Consider the following 11,220-nt stretch of genomic DNA (forward strand, 5'->3'; position numbering starts at 1 on the left):
TGAATTTTTACATCTACCACATGATAGGAATTGAGATTAGAATTATAGTTGTTTTGCTAACATATCATTATATAGTATCTTTATTTACTTCAATAAAATTATTTCACATTATTTATGTGTTTATGTTAAAGATATTTTCACTAATTTTTTTATCATTATCTTTAGGAATAAATTTGTGGAGTTTGATATGAAGCCAGTCTGTAAAAAGTGCTATGAGAAATTTCCATTGGAGCTGAAGAAAAGACTTAAGAAACTAGCTGAGACCTTAGGAAGGAAATAACTTCCTTTGTTTTATTTTTTTTTCTCTTTTCTGCAAAGATAAGAAAGTAACAATGTTATTGACCTGATCCATCCTTATTTAAATTTGTCCCTCAAAGCAGTTGAGTGAAGAGGACCTAGATGAACATTTTCTTCATCTCCTTTGTCTCATTAAAAAAGAAAAAAGTTTGTGATCATATTTAAAACACAGATGAAATAAAGATTTGCCTTTGTCAATAACCCTTTTCAATTTACTAAAATGTAGACTATACTTAATAGCAAAAACCATTTGGTTAAATGTTAAATTTTAATTTAGGTCCCAAAATGAAAGTAAGGAGTCACCTTTTACATGACTCAGATTAAAAAATATAAACATTATTTTACTTTGTACTAAAAAGAAAGTTAATTTCAACTGCTTTTAGGGAGGATATAGGAAGAAAAATAACCAAGAAAAATCTTATGGAATTTTAGTGTGCTTATCAAACTGGTACCTATAAAATGAATATACACATTACTAACACAAAACAAGTGTATTCAGAACTACTTGGACTTTTTGTTGTTGTTAAATGCAATAATTATGCTTAGTTTTTTAAAATTATGCTTAGCTTTATATATTATTCTCCTTGTGAACTTCTCCCTCCATACAATTAACAGTAGTTATAGCTGGCTAAATAGTTCGCCTTTTTAAATTTTGTGCAAAAAATTTTATCCTCTGTATCTGAAAATACAATATACTTTGCAGTATTGGAAAATGAAAGTTTTTTTATGTTGTAATTACAGTAGTTATGCTTCTAAGCTTAATATCAAAGATGTAGTCCTAGACTAGGACATGAAATTAAATTTTATGCAGCTTGAAATGTATCACTTAAAAAAAAGTGAATGTATTTGGTCATATTGCCTTTATAACCACGTTTTAGTCATATTGCCTTTATAACAAAGTTAATATCTATGCTTTGTACATAAACTTGCCCTGCCTTAGAAAAACATACACTAATCAGGAATTCTAGCTGTTCCGTATAGTACTAACTAAAAACAAGTGTATTGGTTGAGATTTATAAACTCAGAATCATTTACCACATTATGATTATATTTTTAAAATTCGTTTTCTCCCTTTTTGGGAAACACATTAAAATTAATTTCTGCCATCTTATTAGAAGAGAATCATGTTGATACGTGTTTCAAGTTTTTCATTTCAGATCTCACAATTATTTGATTTTATTTGCTTTAAGTAAGATATATAAATTGCACTTAAATTAGAAGAGGGATGTTTAAGTGTCAATTTTAAGTCAAAAGTAGTGAGTTACTCTATTTCATAAAAGGTTTTATTCTGAAGTTTCTGGACCATTCTTTCTTGATAAACTTGTATGCAAAGCATTTAGTTGTGAACATTATTTACATGTTTCTCTTGTGTTATCATTTAAAAGAAAAGTGCCAAGATGGACTTCTAAGGGGAAAGTTATTGTTTTTTACAAAAATTGCTAAAATACTGCTTTGCCATTAAAAATATCACCTCACAATGCTACCACTCTGCCATTAAAATATTTGTATTGAAAAGTTTGTGTATGCATGTTACAGGGCAAATTCAATTTCAGGTTTCAGATAACTTATAACCAATAACTTATTTTTAGTGTTCTTCTAGAGTTCAAAGAATTACAAATGATTGAAAATAAATAAATATATAGTTTAAGACTGCATGTGTTCAGAAGTTTAAAAGTCTTTGCATTTGACAGTAAGAATCAAAATCTCTTCAGTGTGCCTTGTCAGCTGATTTATGACCAGCAATGAAAACCTTGAAGGTATTTATTAATATATATACTATGGATAGAGGTAAAAGAGTACGTACAGGGTTTGCAGTGTAGAGTCTTGATGCTAAATTCTAAAAATATGCCTACACCAGAAATACGGAGCAGAAAAGCAAACAATTAACTAGATTCTTTTTCTTTTCACCTATATTCTGAATCCCTGTGAAGGCGTGTGCCCTGGGCTGGGCTGCTTTGTTTACACACCTATGTGGCCGCCTGCCCTGCGGCCAGAGGTCCCAGTGCTGTTTTGACTCCTTCTTTTAAAGCATGAATTAATATTTTCTGGAAGTTCAACTTATTAGGGTATTTTATCTAGATACAGTACTTTCTTCCCTTATAGGGCTATCATTGGAGCTCTTACAGGTGAGAAAGGAAGAAAAAGTTGAAAAGTTGTATTGGAATAGAAGACAAATTTGGTGTAGTTCATACTATTTTTTGTGAAGCTTTTTCTAGCTGTGAAAAAACTCAGGCTAGTAAGCATTTCTTTGTTTAAAGTCCAGCAAGGCAGTTTTAACTTCCAGTTAAAATTCATTGTTGTTCCCAAATTTCTAAGTGCTTTTTTTTTTCTTTTTTTTTTTTGCCAAGCCTGATATAATTGGGGAAAATGCCTGGATACAAATTAAACATTCTTTGGGTAAAGTTCAAAGCCTTATTAACACTGCACCTGAAATCATAGGTCATTTTTCCTCACTTATTTCCAAAATAGCCATTTCTAAGTTCAGGAAATTTCAAGGTAGGCTTACAGAATTATTATTGTATTTCATTTTAGATTGTATGCTCAATGGCAGGGACACTATATTGCTAATTCTGTTTTTATATAGCAACCTTTGCAATATACTCTTGGTACCTAATAAATGTTCATAATTATTAACAATAACATGTTGTGCATTGATTTGAATGGTTTTGAGACAGAACTATGAGAAGATAAGGCTAATGTTTAAGAAAGCTCTGTTGGCCCTGACCAGTTTGGCTCAGTGGATAGAGCATCGGCCTGCGGACTCAAGAGTCCCAGGTTCGATTCCACTCAAGGGCATGTACCTTGGTTGCGGGCACATACCCAGTGGGGAGTGTGCAGGAGGCAGCTGATTGATGTTTCTAACTCTCTATCCCTCTCCCTTCCTCTCTGTAAAAAATCAATAAAATATAAAAAAAAAATTTTAAAAAAAAAAGCTCTTTTGGAATGGATAAAGAAAGTGTGTGTGTGTGTGTGTGTGTGTGTGTGTGCGCGCATATATACTGGACTATTGCTCAGCCACAAAATAAGGAAATCTTGCTATTTACAACAACGTGGATGGGGTTTGAAGATTTTATGCTGCTAAGTGATATAAGTCAGACAAAGAAAATTACTATATGATTTCACTTACATGTGAAATCTAAAAACAAAACAAAAACAAGCTTATAGAGAAGAAATGGTGACTGCCAGAGAGGGGGTAGGGAGTGGACAAAATTAATGAAGAGGGTCAAAAGGCACTAACATACAGTTATAAAATAATTAAATTAGAGGGATGTGATGCACAGCACAGTGACTATCTACACTAATAAAAGAGAAACATGGTAATTGACGTACGACCGCTACCCTTTTCATTGGCTAATCAGCGAGATATGCAAATTAACTGTCAGCCAAGATGGCGGCCGGCAGCCAGGCAGCTTGAAACTAACATGAGGCTTGCTTGCCTCAGTGACGGAAACCAATGTTCCCCGCCTGCGACTGCAGGCCTCTGAGCCTGGAGTTTAAAACATTGTAACAAATACCACCAGGCTTCAGCCAGCAGGATCGCAACATTGTATGCAAAGGCCAGAAACCTAGAGCCAAGCCTCAAGCTAAAGCTGGCCCAGAATTAAAAAAAAAAAAGAAAAAAAAAGGAAAAAGGAGCAGTTGGGAGCTTCAGTCACCCCCAGCCTGAAAACAGCCCTCAGCTCCTCACCCAGACTGGCCAGGCACCCCAGTGGGGACCCCCACCCTGAAGGGTGTGTGACCAGCTGCAAACAGCCATCAGCCCCTCACCCAGGCTGGCCAGGCACCCCAGTGGGGACCCCCACTCTGAAGGATGTGTAACCAGCTGCAAACAGCCATCAGCCCCTCACCCAGGCTGGCCAGGCACCCCAATGGGGACCCCCACCCTGATCCAGGACACCCTTCAGGGCAAACCAGCCGGCCCCCACCCGTGCACCAGGCCTCTACCCTATATAGTAAAAGGGTAATATGCTCCCAGCACCAGGATCAGCAGAGCCGTGAGGCCTCCCAGCACCGGGATCAGCGTGACAGGGGGCAGTGCCCAAACTCCCTGATCGCCCTGCGGCTCTGTGTGTGACAGGGTGCGGCACCCCAACCCCCATCCCCCCACGGGCCCTGCTCTGTGTGTGACGGGGTAGAGCCATAACCTCCCCATCAGCCCTGCCCTGTGTGTGACAGTGGTGGCGCCCCAACCTGCTGATCGGCCCTGCTCTGTGTGTGACAAGGGGGAGCTCCCCAACCCCCTGATGGGCCCGGCTCTGTGTGACAGGGGGGAACTCCCCAACCCCCTGATGGGCACTGCTCTGTGCATAACAGAGTACGGAGCCCCAACCCCCCTGATGGGCCCTGCTCTGTGCGTGACAGGGGGCAGTGCCCCAACCCCTTGATTGGCCCTGCTCTGTGCCTGACGGGGTGGCGCCGCAACCTCCCCATCGACCCTGCCTTGAGTGTGACAGGGGGCAGTGCCCCAATCCCCCAATCGGCCCTACCCTGAGCGTGACTGAGGGTGGCATCGCAACCTCCCAATCCGCCTTGCTCTGTGCATGACAGGGGGCGGCGCCCCAACTCCCCAATCGGCCCTGCTCTGAGCCCGACCAGGGGCTGCACCTAGGGATTGGGCCTGCCCTCTGCCACCCGGGAGCAGGCCTAAGCCAGCAGGTCGTTATCTCCCGAGGGGTCCCAGACTGCGAGAGGGCACAGGCCGGGCGAGGGACCCCCCTACCCCCAGAGTGCACAAATTTTTGTGCACCAGGCCTCTAGTCTATACTAATAAAAGAGAAATATGGTAATTGGCGTACGACCGCTACCCTTTTCATTGGCTAATCAGTGAGATATGCAAATTGACTGTCAGCCAAGATGGCGGCCGGCAGCCAGGCAGCTTGAAACTAACATGAGGCTTGCTTGCCTCAGTGACGGAGGATCGTTGGAGGAAACCAACGTTCCCCGCCTGCGGCTGCAGGCCTCTTAGCCTGCAGTTTAAGAAACATTGTAACAGATACCGCTGGACTTCAGCCAGCAGATTCGCAACATTGTAAGCAAAGGCCAGAAACCTACTTTCGGCCGCGGAGGCTAAGAGCTGGAGCCAAGCCTCAAGGTAAAGCTGGCCCAGAATAAAAAAAAAAAAAAAAAAGAAAAAGAAAAAAAGGAGCGTTTGGGAACTTCAGTCACTCCCAGCCTGAAAACAACCCTCAGCCCTTCACCCAGACTGGCCAGGCACCCCAGTGGGGACCCCCACCCTGATCCAGGACACCCTTCAGGGCAAACCAGCCGGCCCCACCCATGCACCAGGCCTCTATTCTATATAGTAAAAGGGTAATATGCCTCCCGGCACCGGGATCAGCGTGACAGGGGGCAGCGCCCAAATTCCCTGATCGCCCTACGGCTCTGTGTGTGACAGGGGGCGGGGCCCCAACCCCCTGAGCAGCCCTGCTCTGTGCCTGATAGGGGGGAGCTCCCCCCCCCCCCGCCACGGGCCCTGCTCTGTGTGTGACGGGGTAGAGCCATAACCTCCCCATCGGCCCTGCCCTGAGTGTGAGAGTAGCGGCGCCCCAACCCCCTGATTGGCCCTGCTCTGTGGGTGATAGAGGGCGGTGCCCCAACCCCCTGATGGGCCCTGCTCTGTGCCTGACGGGGTGGCGCCGCAACCTCCCCATCGACCCTGCCTTGAGTGTGACAGGGGACGGTGCCCCAACCCTCCAATCGGCCCTACCCTGAGCGTGACTGTGGGTGGCATCACAACCTCCCAATCTACCCTGCTCTGTGCATGACAGGGGGCGGTGCCCCAACTCCCCAATCGGCCCTGCTCTGAGCCCAACCAGTGGCTGCACCTAGGGATTGGGCCTGCCCTCTGCCACCCGGGAGTGGGCCTAAGCCAGCAGGTCGTTATCTCCCGAGAGGTCCCAGACTGCGAGAGGGCACAGGCCGGGCTGAGGGGACCCCCATCCCCGCCCCGAGTGCACAAATTTTTGTGCACTAGGCCTCTAGTCTATACTAATAAAAGAGTAATATGCTAATTATACCAGACGTCATCCGGACGTCTTCCCTGACAAAGCCAGCAAGGCGGAGCAACTGCACCAGCGCCTGCGGCTGGCTACAGCCCAGGAGACAGAGAAGCCACCTGCCCCGAGGTCCCATGCCACAGCCAGCCAGAGAAGCTGCCCACCCTATGGTCCCAGGCCTCAGCGCCTGCGGCTCAGGAGATAAGTTCCCTCTTCTCCCACTGCAGTCATTACTCCAATATTCCCCTTCTGAATTTCTCTCTGCTGCCCCGACCCAACTCCACTTTCATCTGAATGATAGGGAACAGAGAGAGCAATCATAAAAGCGTACGTTTTTAAGCAGGTAAGGTTGGTACTTAAACATATAAATGGAAAACTAGAGTCCTTAAGGTAACAAAGACTAGAAAGGGAGGGGACAGGGACAGGGCAAGACATATTGTATCCAGCAATCCATGTGGGGACTGAAAACTGCAATGATGACAATCAGTGGAGATATGAATCAACTAAAATAGTTGACAGGAACAATTCTTCCATCTTTGAAAATATCTATATCAAGTCTGTTTAAATAGATTTTCATCTGCATAATATAACACATTCTGACAAGACTACCACCACCAATGTGGTCAGTGTTGTGCTGGTAAATGTTTAACTGGCTCCAAAGAAAACAAAACCCTGGTTTATAGTATCAGCCAATTTCTGTGGCGTAAATTCTCCATCCATGGCTGATGTTGGCTGCTAATGTGATGCCACTAAATGCAGAGCTGAGGAGAAACGTTCAGTAATGCACTATTATATTCCACCAGAAAGACCCAAAAGATATAGTGTCAAGAGTCAGAACAGTAAAGTGTAGTAAATAATTGAGGAGTGATGAATTTAGAGTACATATTACCTTTGGTTTTAATGTAATTTATTCACTTCTAAGATTATATGATTTAATTTTTAATAATGACCATGTTTAACAACCAGCTTGCAAAATTCCTGAGAATTTGTGAGCCAGTAAGAGCAGGTTCCAGCACAATACTGAATGGAGTATAATGGTTAAAGGGCATGGCTCATGGATTTGAAACAAGACTCAGCCACTTTTAGGTTTTACTGGTCAAGTTACCTGATCTCTCTATCCCTCGGGGTTCTCATCTGTGTAATTATAGTACCTACTGTATAGAGTTGTTGCAAAGATAAAATGAAATCTCTGTATGACACAGCACAGTACCTGAAACAATAATTCACTCAATTTGTTATAAACTGTTACTACCTCAATACGTTGTTGACAAAATAACTCTACTCATGCTGAAAGAATGAAATTTTATTGATGAGGAAAATATCTTATTTTGCGATCTACATGGAGACAGTCAATTTTGCTTCCTAGGCAGTAGATGGTAATCTACTACTAGAAACTGCAAGGGGGAAAATGACCTCAATCAACATGATTGAGGCAATGTAATATTAGCTGGATCATAAAGCAGAGAGGATGCCATACATTCTGGGATACATCTGCAGTAAGAGGCTTCACCTCAGGTATTAATTCTGATCAACTAAGCATCAGACTTAAGATGAATGGTGAGAAGGATTCTGAGGCTGCTCCTAGACTTAGCAGGAATAGCACTTTAATACATAAGCAACAGTTACTATGGTTAATGGTGAGAAAAAACACACTATGATCTATACTAATAAAAGGGTAATATTCTAATTAGACCGGACGTCTTCCAGATGACCATCTGCACATCCTTCCTAACAGCCAGGCCCTGGCACCAGCGCCAGTGGCTGGCTGCAGCCTGGGAGACAGAGAAGCTGCCTGCCCCACAGTCCCGGGTGCCAGCGCCTGCGGCTGCGGCCCAGGCAAAGCCACCTGCCCACCGTCCCCTGCGGCTGCAGCTGGCCTAGGCAAAGCCGGCCCGGGTCCCAGGTGCCTGTGGCCGGCCAGAGGAAGAGAAGCCCGGGTCCTTGGTGCCTGCGGCCTGATGGAGGAGGGAATCCTGGGTCCCGGTTGCAGGGTCAAGGCAGAGGTGGTTATTGGTGATCAAGCCAGCAGGGGAGCAGTTAGGGGTGATCAGGCTGGCAGGCAGAAGCAGTTAGGGGCAATCAGGCAGGCAGGCAAGCAGTTAGGAGCCAGGGGTCCCAGATTGTGAGAGGGATGTCCAACTGCTAGTTTAGGCCCTGCGGGATCGGGCCTAAACCGGCAGTCAGACATCCCTCAAGGGATCTCAGATTGGAGAGGGTGCAGGCTGGACTGAGGGACACACCCCCTCCCTGCCCCTCCCAACCCCTGCACTGGGCCATGCTAATTTCGTGCACCAGGCCACTAGTAGTTAATAATACTGTATTGTATATTTAAAAGTTGCTAAAAGAGTAAATCTTAAAACTTCTCATCATAAGAAAAGTTTTATAACTATGTGGTGATGGAGTTTAACTAGACTTATTGTAGTGACCATTTCACAGTATATATAAATATTGAATCATGTACATTTAAAATTAATGTCATGTATCAATTTTATCTCAATTTTAAAAAAGAGTTCCACATTTTTAAAAGGCATTTTTACTATCTAAATCCATGTGAAAATATCTAATTAAACATTCTCTATATAAAATTCACGAAGCAGTTTCCACAAACACTGCCTTTTTTTTTTTTAATATGGAACACTTCATGAATTTGTGCATCATCCTTGCACAAGGGCCATGCTAATCTTCTCTGTATTGTTCCAATTTTAGTATAGGTGCTGCCAAAGCAAGCACAGACACTGTCTTTTTTTTTTTTTTTTTAATCCTTACCACTATGAGTTACTCAGAACTCCACCCACTCTCATATTAGAGGATTTGTATAGTTGATGATAAGTAGGTCCTGTTTCTCTTGGCATGTGTGTTTATGTGTTTGCATGTATAAGAAAATTCAAGTATTCTTGAATATATAGTAGAAACATTCATAAATAAGAATAAAAGAAAATGATCTGGTTGTTATGTATAAGCCAGATCTTAGAAGCATATAGAATGGTGGTGGAGTCTTCCCACTATTCACCATAAATTCTGATAGTTTTCAGTTTTTTTTAACTTAAGTTTATTTAACAACGAGACACTTGACATTAAGGGAAAACTAGGATTTTTATTTTTTATTTTTTTAGTAATTTGTTCCTACTTAAAGACAAATTGCCCTACATGTAACAGCTACATACAAAAAAAGTTATAAAATTGTCCTTGGTCTTACAATGATAAATGAAAATCATTAAAATTCTCCAATCGAATAAGGTGTGCAAGGATGTTTATGTTAAACAGTGAGAACGAAGTAACTTACTGGAATATAGAGATGAGGGCTGAATAAGCATGCCATTAATGGGAAAAGGGGGTATTTTCACAGAACCACTATTTTTTCCCATCCTATCTCCATTTTATGCTCATCAAAGCATACCATTGGGCCAGGCCAGCATGGCTCAGTGGTTGAGAGTCGACCTATGAACCAGGAGGTCATAGCTCAATTCCCAGTCAGGGCATATGCCTGGGTTGAGGGCTCCATCCCCAGCATGGGGTGTGCAGGAGGCAGCCAATCAATGATCTCATCATTGATGTTTCTATCCCTCTCCATTCCACTCTGAAATTAATTTTAAAAAATGTTATTTAAAAAACATACCATCGGGTCCTGGCCGATGTGACTCTTGGTTGGTTGGAGTGCTATCCTATGCACCAGTAAGTCACAGGTTCAATTCCTGGTCAGGGCAGGTGCCCAGCCCAGGCTGTGGGTTCAATCTCCAGTCAGGCTAGGTACAGGAGGCAGCAAGTCTACCTTTCTCTTTCACATTTATGTTTCTCCCTCTATATATAGCTATATATATAAAAGGCTAATATGCTAAGTGTCCAACTGTTCAACCAGTAGCTATGATGCTCACTGACCACCAGAGGGCAGACGCTCAATGCACAGGCATGGAAACATGGAACAGACTGATGAATTTCATAGGGAAGCGGGAGGGTGTGAAGAGATTAACCAAAGATTTTATATGCATACTAGAGGCCCGATGCACAGATTTGTGTACCGGTGGGGTCCCTCAGCATGGCCTGTGGGGATCGGGCCTAAACCAGCAGTCTGACACCCCCTGAGGGGTCCCAGATTGTGAAAGGGTGCAAGAGGTGGGGGAACTAAATAGCAGTTTTCTACTTAAGAATATGTCTTGGTCTGAAGAAACCAAGTTCTGGAGTAAAGCACTGTTTAGTAGTCCCCTCCTCTCTGATACAGGAATACATCCATTGTATCTTCATCCTCCATGTCCAACTGTGCAGTGTCTGCTTCATTGACAGGCTGCCCATTAAATTGGAAGCTGATCTGCCTCATTGACAAACCCTGTTCACCACATTAGTTTACTAAGAGATATGCCTCTTAATTTTACACTGCACTACAGAACCACCCTGCCCCATCACCTTCAAATGAATATGATGGTTGTTTTCAGTCTGGACTCCTTCTTAGGGCTTTTCTTCGGCTATGGTGAGCACCAGTCTCGGCTGCCACAAAGAGGTACTAGGTTCCCACCAAACGAGCACACAAGCAGCACTAGGGGTGGCTGATAACATATCTTAATACGTCACCCAGAAAGCCTGAGGCACTCTATGATGTGCTGGGGAAGTGGTGCTCACTGCCAGGCTTCATCCCCTTAAGGAGAGTGCCGGGAGCCGGTCCATCCTTGCTGTTTCAAGGGACCTGGCATATATGGCATACGGTTCTTAATATGTTTGCTCACCTTCTTGGCGCTGTGTTTTAACCAAAGTCACCTCTCCGAGAAAGGTTGAATCCCCAGGTAGGGATTTTCCCCTGAAGTTAGGGAGGGAATAAAACCCCTCAACTAAGTGCCAGGCGGGTAATTAATCCCTTTAACTACAAACAATCATGCTTAAACTACATAATCTTTTCTCCCAGGAATGGAGATAAGAAACGCCCTAACCTTTGTAATAG

General features: G+C 43.5%; 1 protein-coding gene, 1 non-coding gene and 1 pseudogene across 3 annotated transcripts in view; 1 reads left to right on the forward strand and 2 right to left on the reverse strand.

The window, feature by feature from the left end:
* LIMS1 (LIM zinc finger domain containing 1) overlaps positions 1-2,937 on the forward strand; it is a 143,028-nt gene extending 140,091 nt beyond the window's left edge. For both annotated transcript variants that reach the window (XM_059688347.1, XM_059688345.1), the window contains exon 10: positions 166-2,937. In XM_059688347.1, the coding sequence (XP_059544330.1) occupies positions 166-280 (115 nt within the window). In that variant the 3' untranslated portion in view covers positions 281-2,937. The remainder of the gene's footprint in view (positions 1-165) is intronic.
* A 5,979-nt stretch (positions 2,938-8,916) lies between these two features.
* Positions 8,917-9,023, reverse strand: LOC132232039 (U6 spliceosomal RNA). Its single transcript, XR_009452203.1, has one exon. It is a non-coding gene; the product is annotated as a U6 spliceosomal RNA (small nuclear RNA).
* Positions 9,024-10,482: 1,459 nt separating this feature from the next.
* On the reverse strand, positions 10,483-10,841 carry LOC132229689 (small ubiquitin-related modifier 2-like; annotated as a pseudogene).
* Positions 10,842-11,220: the final 379 nt, after the last annotated feature.

This window comes from Myotis daubentonii, chromosome 3 (genome assembly GCF_963259705.1).
Source record: "Myotis daubentonii chromosome 3, mMyoDau2.1, whole genome shotgun sequence".
Classification (NCBI taxonomy): Eukaryota; Metazoa; Chordata; class Mammalia; order Chiroptera; family Vespertilionidae; genus Myotis; species Myotis daubentonii.